At 43.1% G+C, this 19,445-nt stretch overlaps 1 protein-coding gene across 1 annotated transcript; it reads right to left on the bottom strand.

Annotated features, from left to right (window-relative positions):
• Window positions 1–10,065: 10,065 nt before the first annotated feature.
• On the bottom strand, window positions 10,066–10,470 carry LOC127745703 (uncharacterized; the record flags this gene model as incomplete). The annotated part of the gene is made up of 1 exon (XM_052259104.1): window positions 10,066–10,470. A coding segment is annotated over one exon (405 nt), but the record flags the coding sequence as incomplete, so codon positions are not given.
• Window positions 10,471–19,445: the final 8,975 nt, after the last annotated feature.

Genomic DNA, 19,445 nt, shown 5'->3' with positions numbered 1-19,445 from the left:
AACATGTTACTTTAACCGTGCCATATGATGTGCTTACTGTTTATTCTTCTATTTTTCATCTTTTCCTTCTTTTGTTTCAATTCTTTTTTTTTTTAAAGCAGATTTGATTATCCATTCTTATTATTACTTATATATTTCTTTATAAATCTTGTGCCCTTTAATTTGAACTTGAATCTGTTTCAGTGTAACACATCATCCTTAATTCTTAAGTAATTTGAAATCTTGAACGTTATGATTCGAACTAAACTAACTACATAATTTGGTTTTTTCGCTTCATGTTCAATTATCCATTAATCTGACTATATTCTTGATTATCTCTCAAATTTTTGACATCATGGTCCCTGTTGATACCCTCGGTCGAGTTGTCCGACCCGGAATTTTCTACAGACAAAACGACCGACCTCTTTAGGTCAGGATGACCCGACCTCTTCTCAAAGAGCTCGGCCAAATCACAGGAAAGCCCAATAAAGGGCCCAAATAGAGGAACACGACTCTAATCCAAAGGCAGCCCAAGCCTAAAGAGATAAGGGCGGTTCCCATGAAAGATAAAGATAAAGATAATATAAGATAACTAACTTATCTTATTTGTAAAAGTCACTCTACACCATTATAAATACACTGGAGCACCCAGGTATAACTCACACTCTGATTCTACTTAATACCTGCTTAATACCCTTGCTAACTTAAGCATCGGAGTCCCTTGCAAGTACCCCCACCCTCCGGGGATGAAGGATCAGCACCATCACCAAGTCCAACAAGTCGGACACAGCAGCTCCGACCCACATAGAAGATCTCGTCCGAGATCGACCTACAGTTTTAGGTAACCCCCGGAACATTGGCGCCGTTGCCGGGGACCCGGAAGTCATCCTATTACCATGGCAGACGATCATGACAATGATCACTCCTCAGATCTAGAAGAAAGAACGCCGCATAAAAATGCGAACTCCACACCCAAAGATACTCCCCAAATCAACAATAAGAACTCTCCAAACAAGGGAGCTCTGGATGCATTTCAAGATCGGTTAAAACAACTTGAGGAAGATGCTCTACGTCAACGAGAGGCCGAGAAGGATCTACAAAGAAAAATAAGGCGACGCCAGGAACTGGAAACCAAACTCCTAAAACTTGAAGCCGATGTCAAGACCAAAGCCAGCCGATCCACTCCCGAAGATAACGCACGAAAGGAGCAAGACCCATTCACCAAAGAAATCATGAAGACGAAAATTCCAAAGGACTTTAAACTCCCAGACATGACCTTATACGATGGCACTACAGATCCCAGCCATCATCTCAGCAACTTCAGAAGCAGAATGTACCTTACTGATGTCTCAGATGCAATTCGTTGCAAAGCCTTTTCAACTACTTTAACAAAAATAGCAATTAGATGGTTCGACAATCTCCCTCCTAGGTCCATCTCAAGTTTCGACGACATGGCTAAAAAATTTCTGGCCAGATTCTCCATCCAAAAGGACAAAGCTAAACATGCTTCGAGCTTACTGGGAATCAGAGAAGAAGAGTGGGAAACCCTGCGTAACTACATGGAGAGATTCAACAAGACATGCATGGATATACAGAACCTGCCAACAGAAGCCGCTATTATGGGCCTCATTAACGGCTTGCGAGAAGGGCCCTTTAGTCAATCTATATCAAAGAAATACCCCACATCTTTGAACGAGGTACAGGAACGAGCGGAAAAGTACATCAACATGGAGAAAAACTCCCAATTAGGAGAGACCTCGAAGGCCGGGTTCACCCCGTGGGATAAAGACAAAGATTCCAGAAAGAAGGAAGATCGACATGGAGAGAAAATAATAAAATACCACAATTATACCCCTCTTCGGGTATCTCTTGTGGATGTATACGGAGAGGTTTGCAACACGAAAAAAATACCACCAGCTCGATCTCTCAAAGGCAAAAAAGAAGGAGGAAACCAGGCTGAATATTGTGAATATCATCGGATCCGCGGGCACTCCACCAATAAGTGTTTTGACTTAAAAAAATGTCATAAAAAAGCTCGTACGAGAAGGAAAGCTAGATCGATACCTGGCTACCCATGATGATGAACAAAGGAAAAGAAGAAGAGCAGAAGATGTCGGACCAACCGCGCGATCATCCTGGATGCCAAAAAGACATGTCCACATGATACACGGCGAATTTGCCGGGGGAGGAATATCCAAATCATCCCGCAAAAGACATCTCAAAGACGTATATCATGTCACAGAAAAGGAGGAACCCGACATCCCGGTGATCACTTTTACCAAGGAAGATGCATCCGGCGTCGCATCAGGGCATGACGATCCCATGGTCATCACTATTATACTGGCAAACGCAAATTTTCACCGCACGTTGATAGACCAGGGGAGCTCTGCCGATATCTTATTCAAAACCGCTTTCGACAAACTCGGCTTGGAAGAAAATATCTGGACAGCCTGTTCGGGCTAGGAGATACCCCAGTTCAACCGATGGGATACATCTCGCTCCACACAACTTTTGGAAAAGGAAGTCAGTCAAGAACACTCAAAATAGATTACATCGTTGTCGATGTAAGCTCAGCCTACAATGCCCTAATAGGTCGGGCAACGTTAAATCAGCTCGGCGCAATAGTCTCGACTCCGCATCTATGCATGAAGTTCCCAACTGCAGGAGGAATAGCCACGATAAAGGCATATCAGAAGATGGCACGCCGCTGTTACAACGAAAGTATAAACCTCAGAGGCAGAGGAGAAGAATTCCACACAATCGAGCTTGGTGGAGTTCGGAGGTGGGAGGAGCTCCACCCACAACCTGAAGGAGAAATAGAGAAAATCCAGATCGGGAACACCCCGGACCAAACAACCAACATCGCCACACTCCTAAAAAGGGACATAAAAGAATCACTCATACAGTTCCTACGCGACAACGCTGACCTCTTTGCGTGGAAGGCCGCAGACATGGCAGGCATAGATCCCAAACTAATGTGCCACAAGCTAGCAGTCTACCCAGAATCTCGGCCGGTACAATAAAGGCACAGAAAGCTAGGACCAGAACACTCTCAAGCAATGGAAGAACAGGTACGAGCTCTACTGGAGGCATGCTTCATAAGAGAAGTCAAATACCCGCTATGGGTTGCTAATGTCGTTTTAGTAAAAAAGTCAAATGGGAAGTGGAGAATGTGCATCGACTATACCGATCTCAACAAAGCTTGCCCGAAAGATCGTTATCCGTTCCCAAACATCGACATACTGGTAGATGCCTCCTCCGGATACAAATACCTCTCCTTTATGGACGCATACTCGGGATATAACCAAATCCCAATGTACCCACCCGACCAAGAAAAAACCTCTTTCTTAACCCTAAAGGCAAATTACTGCTACATTGTTATGCCCTTCGGTCTCAAAAACGCGGGAGCCACTTACCAAAGATTAATGAACAAAGTATTTTCAGATCACATCGGAAAGATCATGGAGGTCTACGTAGACGACATGCTAGTGAAGACGCAAAACAAAGAGATGTTATTATCCGACCTGACACAAGTATTCAATACCATAAGACAACACGGCATGCGACTCAATCCCACGAAATGTACCTTCGCAGTAGAAGCTGGTAAATTCTTGGGTTTTATGATCACACAGAGAAGAATCGAGGCAAACCCGGACAAGTGCAGGGCCGTACTCAACATGAAAAGTCCGACTTGTATCAAAGAGGTACAACAACTCAACGGGTGGTTGGTAGCCTTGTCCAGATTCCTGGCTGGATCAGCAATAAGATCTCTCCCCTTCTACGCCACTCTAAGGAAGGGAAATAAGTTTGAATGGACAGCTGAATGCAAGCAAGCCTTCCAAGACTTCAAAAAATTTCTGGGACGGCCACCTATATTAAGTTGGCCACGGGAAGGAGAACCACTCATCTTGTACCTCACAGTGGGAAATCGGGCAATAGCCTCAGCACTGGTCCGCAAAGACAACAGTGGGCAACAACCCATATACTTTATCAGCAAAGCGTTACAAGGATCCTAGCAGAACTACCAGAAAATAGAAAAGTTCGCTTACGCTCTCATAATAACATCTCGACGACTTCGCCCATATTTCCAGTCTCACACCATTAAAGTTCGAACCAACCAGCCCATAAAAGAAATCTTACAGAAAATAGACTTGGCAGGCAGAATCTTGCAATGGGCAGTCGAGTTATCCGAATTTGACCTTCAATACGAAGCTCGGACAGCCATCAAATCTCAATATCTGGCCGACTTCATTGCGGAATTTATGGACACACCAGAAATTCCCACAGAATAAAATCTATATGTGGATGGCTCCTCAAATAAAACGGGAAGTAGCGCAGGCGTAATAATTGAAAGCGACCAGGGGACCCAAATTGAACTCTCCCTCAAATTCGGGTCCCTGCCTCAAACAATCAAGCGGGATATGAGGCACTACTAGCTGGTTTGAAGCTGGCTAGGGAGGTTGGAGCTCAAAAACTTATCATCTTCAGCGACTCACAGGTAGTCACTTCACAAATAACAGGAAGCTACCAAGCCAAAGATCCCACTATGAAAAAGTACCTGGACAAAACCAGGGAACAGCTCAGACAACTCGGAGAGTATGAGATTCGACACATACCCCGAGAACAGAATGCCCGGGCCGATGCACTCTCAAAAGTAGCCAGCACCAAACTAGGAGGCAACAATAGAAGCCTTATCCAAGAAATTCTACAGAATCCATGAATCTCAGAAGAAGAAAAGGTCCTAGTCATAACAGGTCGCGATCAGGGATCGATGACCCCCATAATTAATTACCTCACAACAAAAGCCCTCCCTACAGATGAGAAAGAGGCAAAGAGGTTAAAACGGGAAGCACAATACTACACCATCATAAATAATACTTTATACAAAAGAGGAATTTCAACACCATTGCTAAAATGCGTGCCGACTTCCAACACTAAAGATATCCTAGAAGGAGTACACAGTGGCATTTGTGGCAATCACCTCGGGGCGCAAGCACTCGCCAAAAAAGTACTCCGGGTAGGATTCTATTGGCCAACTCTACAAAAAGAAGCCATAGAATTTGTAAGGACATGTTGGCCATGTCAAAAGCATGCCAACTTCCACACCGCTCCCCAGAGGAACTCATCAGCGTAACCTCACCTTGGCCATTTGCAAAATGGGGACACGATCTCCTCGGACCTTTTCCTCAAGGATCAGGACAAGTCAAATTCCTCATAGTAGGAATAGACTACTTCTCAAAATGGATTGAGGCAGAACCCCTAGCTAATGCCACAGCTCAAAGAAGTCAAAAATTCCTATATAGAAACATCGTCACAAGGTTCGGAGTTCCATACTCCATCATCAGACAATGGTACCCAGTTCACAGACGCAGGCTTCAGAAAACTAGTGGCCGACCTGAATATAAAACAACAATTCACCTCTGTTGAGCACCCCAAGCCAATGGGCAAGCTGAAGCTGCTAACAAAGTTATATTAGCAGGGTTAAAATAGAGATTACAGGATGCAAAGGGAGCCTGGGCTAAGGAGCTCCCACAAGTCCTATGTGCGTACTGAACGACTCCACATTCCACGACAAAGGAGTCACCATTCCGATTAGCTTACGGAATGGAGGCAATGATCCTAGTAGATGTCGAAGAAGGATTACCCAGAGTAATCCATTTTAGCAAAAAAGCCAATTCCCAACTTCAAAGGGAAGAGCTCAACTTACTTCCAGAAATCCGAGAAAAAGCTCGGATAAGGGAAGAGGCATTGAAATGACGAATAACCTCCAGATACAATCGAAAAGTAATACAGCAGGCCTTTGCTGAAGACGACCTCATCCTAATCTGAAACGACATAGGAACAACTCTACCTGGAGAAGGAAAGCTAGCAGCAAACTGGAAAGGACCCTTCCGAGTCATAGAAGTACTGGGAAAAGGCTACTACAAGCTTTCCGAACTCGACGGGCGAGAGCTTCCTAGATCATGGCACGACTGTAACCTAAGAAGGTACTATAGCTAGGGATGATAAAAGATCTTGGACAAGGCGCACTCTTTTTCCTGAAAAAGGTTTTTTAACGAGGCGCCCCGCCAAGACCTACAAATCACCCGACTTAGGAAATTAACTCCTCATGTATATTTGCATTCTCTTTTAATAAAATTTGTTTAGATTCTCTACAAACGCTCAAGTCGTATTATTCTGAAAACATTCATCGCCCGATTGTAAAGCTACAAATCGACAGAAAGTGAAAACCGAATTCACTGCGCGATCACCATAAAAACGAGGGCTAAAAACCCAAATTCTACAAAATCGGCAAAGATGAAAATAGAATAATGCAAGAAGTTATAGAAAGTGATCCATAGAAAGGACCTGACGAGGTCCTAATAATCCCTGAAAGAGACCTGAACAAGGTCCAAGAAAGAGGATCATCAAGTAACTTGACGGGGCCCAACGTGATGAAATCGGCCCAGAAACACGTAAAGCTACAAAAGGTAATCCCCAAAAGAGACCTGAACAAGGTCCAAGAAAGAGGATTACCAAGCAAACTTGACAGGACCTGTAATACCCTACCATACAGAGTCTTATGCTTAAGTCATAATTCAGAGATGACAAGGTATTATGACCTCTAAAATAAAAATTTAGTACGTATAGTAGTATGAATGATTGATTATAACTAGGAGCCTTTGTAGAAAAAGGGGTAAACAAAAATCGCAACTCGAAAGGGCAACACTCCGATCGATAACGTAACAAACAAGGATAAACCAACGCGAGATTATATATATACAAAGGAGTGTCAAAAATAGGAATATCAAGACTCAAAATCCGGCTGCGAAGATAACCGGTCCGAGCATAGCATATATTACATATGATAAAATAAGGAAACCCCAAAGGAAACCTAAAGGGACACAAGTACAAAAAACATATTCTCCAAAATCTCCCATAAGAGGAGTCATCACAGTTTGTATTATTTAATGGAGATAAAAGTATCTAAGCAAAACATATAAACCAAAACAGAGTCCCGAGAACAAAGAATCTTCGCAAATCTAGAAGTCTCCAGCATGCCTCAGCGGGAAACCTCACGTCTTGCATCTGAAAACCACAAAATCCACGTGGGTGAGAACCAGAGGTCCCCAGCATGGTACAACTTCCACATATATAATACATAATAATAGAGGAAAGCCGAAGGCAATCCTAGAACTTTCTCCAGATAATTCAAAGCTTATAAACAAGTTAAACCATAAAAGGGCATCTGACTAAAGATCCTTCAGTATAACTAATACTTCCCTTTCTAATTCCTTCAAACCTCCCAACCACCAGCAGAAGTATAATGTAGCAAACACAGTTATATCAAACAAGAAATATACAAATAGGAACAATTAAGGCATTTAGACAATTAGCAAGTAATATGCAGTCAAATAGGCAATCTCAAACAATTCATATAGTATGCATATGATGAATGCCTATCCCTAGTGGGTGATGATATCATCTGTTGGTTATAGAGCCAACCCGACAAGTCCTGGTAGCAAACCATTGGACTGTCCCTCTGTCGCGCATCCCCAACTCGAGTTATACTCATCATAAACTTGATTATAATCATGATCTATATCCATCACCTTCACTGGTGAATATTTACTGGGGCGAGCTCATCCGGGGCTTTTACAGTCCTCGGCCACCCTTACGACATAGGGTCAAAAGAGCTTTGAGTCTCAACCTGGAGCACGTGGTGGCTAGTCACTGCTTCCTTCCAGGGAAACTCTCATCTCCGACAGTAGAAGTGCAACATTCACAATTCATTCAACAGCATATATACATTTATACATAGCCATAATCATGGCTCCGCCGTAACACGGCAATAATCTAGCTATCGGCTCATGATTAAATCCATAACCAGCCATTTCATTAACAATTACGGCCTTTCGGCCCATGGCCTAACAAGCACTTCCACCACCATCCTCCGCCTCTCACATAATCATCTTTGATCCTCATTGATCATTCATTTTTCCCTTGCTTCACTCGCAAGTTACCACATCCCCTAGCTCTTTTTCTAATAGCTAGGCATATCATAATGATTTAAGACATAAGTGGTGAGATCGGAGGCTTAGAAGTATGAGATTTGGCTTTTAAAACTCAAAAATCAACTTCGGGATGAAAACAGGGCCCCACGTACGCGCACTCCACGCGCACGCGTGGATGGCCACAAAACTCATCGACGCGTATGCGTCATGCACGCTAACGCGTGGATTGAAAAATACCCAAGCGACGCGCACGCGTCAGCCACGCGTACACGTGGGTGCTCTTGTGCCCCAGGCACAAAACTGGCACAGTTCAGGCACAACCCTCTGGAAAATAGCTGGGCATTGGGTGCAGCACATCGGCGCGCCCGCGCACACCACGCGCACGCGTGGATGGCGTTTTCTGAAAGAACGGCGCGTACGCGCCAAGTGCGCCTACGCGCGAGGGGTCATTCTGCTAAAAATTTTCTAAGTTAAAAACTGCAAAATTCACAGATTTAACCCCCAATCTTCCAACGGACATAACTTTCTCATTTTAAATCGTTTTTCACCCATTCTTCGGACGGCATGGATATCCCGGATCCAATTTATTTCTAAACAGAATTGGCACAAAATAGAGATTCGTAGTACAAGTTATGTCCCGTCAAAGTGTGCCCAAAAACTATATTTTTCATATAAAACCACAAAGTGCCATTTGCAAAACAAGCCATTTTCAACTCTTTTCAAAATATATCAAAACATGCCAATTTCATCCCTTTTCTTTGAAATCAATCAAAATATATCAAATTCAACATCAAGCCTTTTCAACTCACACGTTGACACTTTACCACAATTCACCAAAATCACTATCCCATCATTTTAACCCACTTCACCCAAGTGGCTCAAACCCAAACACATTGACATATCATACACTCTTCCTCATGCCAATTATCAACAATGCCAATTCCAATAAATCATCATTGTACACAATCAATGTCATACTCACCATCAACATGGTTCAACCCACAATTCAACCATAACCAATCATCAAGCATATATCACAACCTGCATATTTCTCAAACATCATACCATCAAGGCATTAATAATCATCATCACATATATGACCACATCATATATTTCAACCATCCAACAACATCAACAATTCAATGCCTATCTTAGGGCCTCTAGCCTAAGTATTTCCTACCACATTACATATTAGATACGAGAAACCGAGACCATATCTTAGCTGATTTCCCAAGCTCAACCGGAGCACTTCCAAACCACTTTTCCTCAAGCTCTCAAGGCCTCAACACCTCCAAGAACAGATTTTTCACCACCAAATCCCTTTTCAAACTTTTCAATATCACTAATCAAGCTCCAATATTTATACATACACAACCTAAGCCACAATCATCATACCCATACATAACATCTCAATACCCAAACATCATAAAACAACAAATTACACTAGGGTTGAGAATCTTACTAGACTCAAGGTCCAAGGAGACAAGATTAACCTTCTCCTTCAAGAGATTTAGGTCCTATAACATCAAAGAGCCCAAAATCTCAACATTTTTGCTCATGAAACTCGAAATCAAAGCTGGAAATTCGAAGAGAAAAACGTGTCTTATCTCAAGATTGATTGTATGGGTTTTGTAGAGCTCTTTACGGTGAACGCGTGGCCACAAACGGTGCGGCAATCAGAGCTCTAGATCAAAAGTTATGGTGGTTTGAAGATCAAGGGAGAGATAGAACTTGAGAGAGTGTTCTTCCCCCCTTCCTTCTAATTTTCAGCGTGAGTTTGAGTGTTGTGAGGAGACAGAGTGCTGAAAACTAGGGTTTTGGTTTAGTTATGTTGGGCCAAGGGCCCACTTTGGATCCGGTTGGCCCGGTTTGGCCCGTTCGGTCCAATCTTGGTCCGAATTCTATAAAATTGGTATCGAAATTCTCGTCTCAATCTCCTCTATCACATTTAGCCATAAAAATCACATTTTGAGCTTTCTAGAATAAATTCTCATTTATAGGTTAATTAGCCGTTAATTAACAGGGTTTTACATTCTACCCACCTAATTGGGAATTTTGCCCACAAAATTCAAATGCAATTACCTGAGAATAAGTGCGGATAATCCGTTCGCATCTCCGACTCAAGTTCCCAAGTGTGTTCCTCAACACCGCCTCGACTCCATGCCACTTTGACTAATGAAACCTCTTTTCCATGCAACCGTTTGATACTAGTATCATCAATTCTGACTGGAGCAATTGGAAGCGTCAAATCTTCCCTTAACTGAACCGACTCAGGTTCTAACACATGGCTAGCATCAGGAGTGTACTTCCGAAGCTGCGACACGTGAAACACGTCGTGCAGGTTCGAAAGATGAGGAGGTAGAGCCATCCGATACGCCACCGGTCCAACCCTCTCCAGGATTTGAAATGGACCAATGTATCGAGGATTCAACTTCTTTGCTTTAATCTCCCTACCTACTCCCGTAGTCGGAGTAACCTTAAGGAAAACATGGTCTCCTTCTTCAAATTCTAAGGGCTTTCGCCTCTGATCGGTGTAACTCTTTTGATGACTCTGCGCCGTAAGCATCCTATCTCGGATTTTCTTGACTTGTTCAGTAGTCTCAGCTATCATTTCCGGCCCCAACAAGCTTTTCTCTCCAGCTTCATACCAACATAGCGGAGATTGACATTTCCTCCCATACAAGGCCTCATACGGATCCATTCCAATGCTCGCATAATAACTATTATTGTATGCTAACTCCACTAATGGCATATACCGATCCCAACTCGCCGGTTGGTCAAAAACACAAGCTCTCAACATATCCTCTAGTGTTTGGATCATCCTCTCGGATTGACCATCTGTTTGAGGATGGTAAGCCGTGCTCAAGCTTAGTCGGGTTCCAAAAGCTTTCTGAATGCACCCCAAAATCTTGAAGTGAAACGAGGATCTCTATCAGAGATTATAGTAGCAGGTACACCATGAAGTCTCACAATCTCCTTTATGTATAACCGTGCTAGCTCCTCAAGGGTGTAAGTCATACGAATGGGTAAAAAGTGAGCTGACTTCGTCAGTTGGTCCACAATCACCCAAATAGCATTAAAATCAGCCCTAGTCCTTGGCAATCCCGACACAATGTCCATTGCAATACTTTCCCACTTCCATTGCGGAACCTCTAAAGGTTACAACATCCCAGAAGGTCTTTGATGTTCAATCTTTATCTTTTGACAAGTTAAGCACTTTGAAACATATTCCGCCACATCATTCTTCATACCCGGCCACCAAAACATCGCCTTTAAATCATGGTACATCTTAGTACTTCCCGGGTGAATGGAGAATCCACTTTTGTGTGCCTCCTTTAAGATATCCCGCCTCAAAGTGCCAACATCCGGCACAATGATCCTACCCTTGAATCTCCATAACCCATCTTTTTCTTCTGACACTCTCCACTGTTTTCCTTGCTCAATAGCCGGTAACACCTTCCATAACGCTTCATCATTTTGATGAGCCTTTAGGAGTTCGGACTTAAAGTCACTTGAGATTTCTAATCGGCTCAAACACAAAGTTCCGGATACTTCTCGAGCACCAATTTTCAGACTCTCGAATCCCTTGAGCAACTTCTTCTCTTGAAGCATCATCCAAGCTGCATATAATGACTTCCGACTTAACGCATCCGCCACTACGTTCGCCTTTCCCGGATGGTAATTCAACTCAAAGACGTAGTCTTTCAATAATTTCATCCACCTCCTTTGCCTCATATTAAGCTCTTTCTGATCAAAGAGGTACTTCAAGCTCTTATGATCTGAGAAAATTTGGAACTTAACCCCATAGAGGTAATGCCTTCACACCTTTAGTGAAAACACGACCGCAACAAGTTCCAAATCGTGCGTAGGATAATTCACTTCATGCGGTCTCAACTGTCGTGAGGCATACGCCACCACATTATGATGCTGCATCAGCACGCACCCTAGACCCTTTAACGAGGCATCACAGTACACCTCAAATGGCTCGTTCGGCTCAGGTAACACTAACATAGGTGCAGTGGTCAACTTTTCCTTCAATGTCTGAAAGCTCTCCTCGCATTCTGGAGTCCAAACAAACGGAGTGTCCTTGCGGGTTAACTTTGTCATTGGCAAAACTATCTGTGAAAAGCCCTTGATAAACCTTCGGTAATAGCCAGCTAAGCCCAGAAAACTTCTTATCTCCGTTACTGTGGTTGGTTGCTTCCAATCCATCACAGCATCCACCTTAGTTGGATCTACAGCTATCCCCTGTTTACTCACTACATGCCCCAAAAACTTCACCTCACTCTTCCAGAACTCACCCTTAGACAGTTTCGCATAGAGTTTCTTCTCCTTTAGAATCTGCAACACGGTTCTCAAGTGTTCTGCATGCTCTTCCTCGGTCTTAGAATAAATCAGTATGTCATCAATCAAGACAACAACGAATTTATCCAGAAACGGACGAAAAACTCTATTCATGTAATCCATGAATACTGCTGGAGCGTTTGTCAACCCAAAAGACATTACAGTGTACTCGTAATGACCATAACGAGTCCTGAAAGTGGTCTTAGGGATATCTTCACCCCTCACCCTTATCTGGTGATAACCGGATCGCAAATCGATCTTGGAGAAAACTCCAGCTCCTTGTAACTAATCCATGAGATCATCAATTCTCGGCAATGGGTACTTATTCTTTATTGTGACCTTGTTCAGCTGCCTGTAATCCACATAGAGCCGCATACTCCCATCCTTCTTTTTTACCAGTAGCATTGGCGCACCCCATGAAGAGACACTTGGTCGTATAAAATTCTTACCCAACAAATCCTCTAACTGAGACTTTAGCTCATCCATCTCTAATGGGGACATCCTATAAGGAGCACTTGAGATTGGTCCCGCCCCGGGCACCAACTCAATAGCAAACTCAACCTCTCGGTTAGGTGAAAACTCATCAATATCATCGGGAAACACTTCCGAAAACTCACACACAACCAGAATCTGTTCCAACCTTTGATCATCACCCAAAACGCCCGCGGTTAACAACAGGATACCCTGACATTCGATTCCAGAACAGTTCACCATCATCGAATTCAAGTAATAATTATTCACCACGACCGGCCCTCCTGTATCTTTCGGCATAAAGTACACCGACTTTGTAGAACAATCAAGCAGAAGATGGTTCTTAGATAACCAGTCCAATCCCAAGATAAGATCAATATCGATCATCGGTAAGCAGACTAAATTATGAACAAAATCGCGCTGCTTGAACCTAAAGGAAACTTTCGGGCATCCTAGCCTAGTTACCATGGCTTCATGGGTAGCATTGTACACTCTTAGATCATAACCTAAAGTTACAATCTTCAGTCCTAACTCATGGGCTTTCTCAAATGCAATGAATGAATGTGATGCTCCCGAATCAAATAAAGCATTTAAAGTTTGACCAGCCATTTCACAGTTACCTCGAATGAGTGTCTTGGATCCCTCGGCACCTGTTCATACCCTGGGTCGAGTTGACCGACCCGGGATGTTTAGCGACAAGGCGACCGACCTCTTCAGGTCGGACTATCCGACCTCTTCTCAAAAGAGCTCGGCCAAATCGACAGGAAAGCCCAATAAAGGGCCCAAATAGAGGAACACGACACAAATCCAGAGGCAATCCCAGCCTACAGAGATAAAGGCGGTCCCGTTGAAGATAAGCTGACCTCACCTAAAGATAAGATAAGATAAGATAACTAACTTATCTTATCTATAAAGGTCACTTCTCACCATTATAAATACACTAGAGCACCCAGGTATAACTCATACTCTGATTCTACTCAATGCCTGCTTAATACCCTTGCTAACTTAAGCATCGGAGTCCCTTGCAGGTACCCCCACCCTCCGGGGACAAAGGAATCAGCACTACCAACAAGTACAACAAGTCGGACACAAAAGCTCTGGTCGTCTCCCACCAGCCGGACACGTTAGCACCGACCAGTACAGAAGATCTCATCCGAGATCGACCTCCAGTTTCAGGTAACCCTCGGAACATTGGCGCCGTTGCCGGGGACCTAGAAGTTATCCCATCACCATGGCGGACGACCATGACAACGACTACGATTCAGGTCTGGAGGATCGGACACCGCACAAAAACGCGGATGTCACGCTACAAAACACTCCGGAAACCAACAAAGACAAAGACTCACCAAATTCAGGGGCAATAGAAGCGCTCCTGGATCGCCTAAAACAACTGGAAAAAGAAACCCAACAACAACGGAAAATTGGAAAAGATCTCCAAAGAGAAGTGCGGCGACATCGGGAGTTGGAAGAAAAACTACAGCAATTGGAAGCCGATCTCAAATCAAAAGCCCCGCGGGCTAATCTCGAGGAAAATTCACGCAAAGAGCAAGACCCGTTCACCAGGGAAATCATGAAAACCAAAATTCCAAAAGAGTTCAAACTCCCGGATATGACCCTGTATGATGGCACCACGGATCCCAACCACCATCTCAGCAACTTCAGAAGTAGAATGTACCTCACTGATGCCCCAGATGCTGTTCGCTGTAAGGCTTTTCCAACAACTCTCACAAAGACAGCGATCCGATGATTCGACAGCCTACCCCCGAAGTCTATCTCAAGCTTTGATGAGTTAGCTACAAAATTCCTGGCCAGATTCTCCATTCAGAAAGATAAAGCCAAGCACGCCCCCAGTTTACTAGGGATCAAACAAGGAGATTGGGAGAGCCTCCGCAACTACATGGAGAGATTCAACAAAACATGCATGGACATACAAAGTTTACCAACGGAGGCCGCCATTATGGGACTCATCAATGGCCTACGAGAGGGACCTTTCAGCCAATCTATCTCAAAAAAGTACCCGATCTCCTTAGACGAAGTACAGGAACGAGCAGAAAAATACATCAACATGGAAGAAAACGCTCGGTTAGGAGAAACCTCAAAATCAGGGGCCTCCTACCAAGACAGAGACAAGGAATCCAAAAGAAAAGAAGATCGATGATAAACCCCAATTTGACGGTTTATCTTGTTTTGAATTTAGAGTATTTTGTAGACCTTTTCTCATATTTACCCAATGAATTAGCATGGTTTTGTATATTCTCCTTTAATTGTGCTTAAGAGTGAAAACATACTTTTTAGGTCTTAAAATAAATAAATTTAATTCACCTTGATTCCATTAGATGCCTTGATATGTTTGTTAAGTGATTTAAGGTTTAGGAGGCAAAGATTGGATCAAGGAAATGAAGAAAGAAAGCATGAAAAGTTGGAGAACTCATGAAGAAATGAAAGAACCAAAAAGCTGTCAAGCCGACCTCTTCGCACTTAATTGATCATAACTTGAGCTACAAAGGTCCAATTGATGCGGTTCCAGTTGGGTTGGAAAGCTAACATTCGGGGCTTCGAAACGATATAAGATTTGTCATAGTTGCATCGTGCATAGAGGCGCGCACGCGCACGGTACGCGGACACACCGATGGTGGCACATGACCCACTTAATGCAACACGTGGCCAGCGATTTTAGAAGCCTTGTGGGCCTAATCCAACTCATTTCTGATGCTATTTTAGCCAGGGATTGAAGAGGAATCAACATACTTTTTGATCAATAGTCATAGTTTAGTTTTATAAGTAGTTAGAACTAGTTTTTAGAGCGAGAAGCTCTCACTTCTCTCTAGAATTAGGATTAGGAGTTAGGGTTAGATTAGGATCTTATAGTTCTAGGTTTAATTCAAGTCTCTTTCTACTTCTACCTCCAATTGGTGATTGCTACACTATGGTTCTTCTCTCTATCCCTATTCTCTTGTTGTAATTTCTCTTATTTTGTTTCTAGGTTTTGTAATTGAGATACTCTTGTTCCCTTTGTTTTCTTTCAATAATGCAATATTGAGGTAATTCATGATAATTGTGATTTCCTTAATTGTTGTTGTTAATTCTTTGCATTCAATTGTTGTTAGAATTCATTCTTGTTGTGATTTACTATATTTTTCTTTTATACCTTCCAAGTGTTTGATGAAATACTTGAAAGGAAGTTAGAATAGAATTTTATGTTCTTGGCTTGAGAAGGTAACTTAGGATTTCTTGAGTCACTAGTGTCCAATTGATTGATAGTTGATAGCCATTAACTCTAGCCTTCATTAATCCAAATAGTGGAAAGCTAGGATTTATGGACTAGGATTGATATAACTCACTTGACTTTCCTTTGTTAATTAATTTAAGGACGACTAAGTGGGATTAATCCTTGCAACTACCATACTTGTGGCTAGTGATAATGATGAAGACCCTTGACAACCAAACCTTGCCAAGACCATTTTGTTAATAAAGTTTTCTTACCATTTACTATTCATATTTCTCATCCAAAACCCCAAAATAAACAAGTCCATAACCAATAACAAGAACACTACCCTGCAAGTCCTTTGAGAGACGACCCGAGGTTTAAATACTTCGGTTTATAGATTTTAGGGGTTTGTACTTGTGACAAACAAAATTTTTGTATGAAAGGATTATTGTTGGTTTAGAGACTATACTTTCCAACGAGATTTCATTAGTGAAATTCTAAACCGTCAAAAATCCAATCATCAATCAACAAGGGGAGAAAATCAAAAAATACCATAATTTCACTCCTCTCAGGGCATCCCTGGTCGAGATATACACAGAAGTCTGCCATACAGAAAAAATCCCCCAGCACAGCCACTCAAAGGCAAAAGGGGAGGAGGAAACCGGAAGGAATATTGTGAATACCATCGAGTCTGAGGACACTCCACAAACGAATGCTTTGACTTAAAAAATATCATAGAAAAATTGGTGAGAGAAGGAAAATTAGATCGATTCCTGGCCACCCAAGATGATGATGATCAAAGAAAGAGACGAAGGGATGAAGATACCGAACGAACAGAACGATCATCTCGGACACCAGAAAGACATGTCCACATGATACACGGCGGATTCACAGCAGGTGGGATCTCCAAATCCTCTCGCAAAAGATATCTCAAAGAAGTATATCATGTCGAAGGAGAGGAGAAAGCACTCAACATTCCGGCAATTACATTCACTAAAGAGGACGCATCCGGCATCATCACAGGACACGATGATCCCATGGTTATCACCATCATATTGGCAAACGCCAACCTACACCGCACCTTAATAGACCAAGGAAGTTCTGCCGACATCTTATTCAAAACAGCCTTTGATAAACTCGGCTTGGAAGAAAAAGAACTTAAAGCATATCCAAACAGCTTGTTTGGGCTAGGAGATACCACGGTTCAACCACTCGGATACATACCACTACATACAACCTTCGGAAAAGGGGACCAATCCAGGACCCTCAAAATAGACTACATCGTAGTCGATGTAAGTTCAGCTTACAACGCTCTCATAGGACGGACAACACTCAACCAACTCGGTGCAATAGTCTTGACCCCACACCTATGTATGAAGTTCCCAACCCCAAAAGGGATAGCCACGATAAAAGCAGACCAGAAGACGGCACGTCGCTGTTATAACGAAAGCCTAAACCTCAGAGGCAAAGGAGAAGAGTTCCACACAATCGAGCTGGGCAGAGTTCATCGACAAGAAGAACTTCGTCCCCAACCAGAAGGTGAGATAGAAAAGATTCAGATCGGGGACACCTCGGAAAAAACAACCAATATCGGCACAATCCTAAAAGGAGATTTAAAAGAATTACAATTCTTGTGAGATAACGTCAATCTCTTCGCGTGGAAAGCCGCAGACATGCCAGGCATAGACCCTAAGCTAATGTGTCATAAGTTGGCAGTTTATCCAGGATCTCGACCGGTGCAGTAGAGACGAAGAAAACTTGGGCCAGAGCGATCCCAAGCTGTGGACGAGCAAGTACAGGCACTACTGGAAGCCGGATTCATAAGAGAAGTCAAATACCCGCTATGGCTAGCCAACATTGTCTTGGTGAAAAAATCAAATGGGAAGTGGCGAATGTGCACCGATTACACCGATCTCAACAAGGCTTGTCCAAAAGATCCATACCCACTCCCAAGTATTGATGCTCTAGTAGATGCTTCCTCCGGATACAAATATCTCTCGTTTATGGATGCATACTCGGGGTACAATCAAATCCCCATGTATCCACCAGATCAAGAAAAGACCTCATTCCTAACACCGAAAGCAAACTACTGCTACATCGTATACATTATTATCCAGCCTGACTCAGGTGTTTTATACTATAAGGAAGCACAACATGCGGCTCAATCCCGCAAAATGCACCTTCGCAGTAGAAGCAGGCAAATTCTTAGGCTTCACGCTCACACAAAGGGGAATTGAAGCAAATCCAGACAAATGTCAAGCCATACTCAACATGAAGAGCCTAACCTGTGTCAAAGAAGTACAACAACTCAACGGGAGGTTGGCCGCCCTATCCCGATTCTTAGCAGGAGCTGCGATAAGATCCCTCCCCTTCTATGCTACTTTAAGAAAGGGAAAATAGTTCGAATGGACGACAGAATGTGAGCAAGCCTTCCAAGACTTCAAGGAGTTCTTAGGACGGCCACCTATCCTATCTCGACCACGAGAAGGAGAACCGCTCATATTATATCTCGCAGTAGGGAGCCGGGCAATAGCCTCAGTACTAGTCAGAGAAGACGAACATGGGCAACAACCCGTCTACTTCATTAGCAAAGCGCTACAGGGATCCGAGCTGAACTATCAGAAAATAGAAAAATTTGCCTATACCCTCATTCTAACATCTCGACGACTCCGCCCGTACCTCCAGGCTCACACCATTAAGGTTCGAACTAACTAGCCCATAAAAGGAATATTGTAGAAAACAGATCTGGCAGGCAGAATTCTACAATGGGTAGTCGAGTTGTTAGAGTTTGACCTCCAATATGAAGCTCAGACGGCCATCAAATCACAGTATCTGGCCGACTTTATCGCAGAATTCACAGATGCCCTAGAAACCCCCATAGAATGGAATCTTTACATAGACGGTTCTTCAAATAAAATTGGAAGCGGTGCAGGTGTAATAATAGAAAGCGACCAAGGAACCCAAGTTGAGCTCTCCCTCAAATTTGGGTTCCCGACCTCAAACAACCAGGCAGAATATGAAGCATTATTAGCTGGTTTGAAGCTGGCTAAAGAAGTCGAAGCTCAAAAACTCAACATTTACAGTGATTCACAAGTGGTCACATCACAAATAACAGGGAGCTACCAAGCCAAAGATCCTACCATGAAAAAATATTTGGATAAAACCAAGGAATAGCTCAGACAAATCGGGGAGTATAAAATCTGCCACATACCCCGCGAACAAAATGCCCGAGCTGATGCACTCTCAAAACTAGCTAGCACCAAACCAGGGGGCAACAATAGGAGCCTCATCTAGGAAATGTTGCGAAACCCATCAATCTCGGAAGAAGAAAAAGTCCTGACTATAACAAGCCAGGACCAAGGATGGATGACCCCCAAAATCAACTACCTCAAAACAGGAACGCTCCCCACAGAAGAAAAGGAGGCAAAGAGGTTAAAAAGGGAGGCACA

This window comes from Arachis duranensis, chromosome 1, assembly GCF_000817695.3.
Source record: "Arachis duranensis cultivar V14167 chromosome 1, aradu.V14167.gnm2.J7QH, whole genome shotgun sequence".
Lineage (NCBI taxonomy): Eukaryota > Viridiplantae > Streptophyta > Magnoliopsida > Fabales > Fabaceae > Arachis > Arachis duranensis.
Note: the sequence above shows the minus strand (reverse complement) of the source record. Positions and strands in the feature narration are given on the sequence as shown.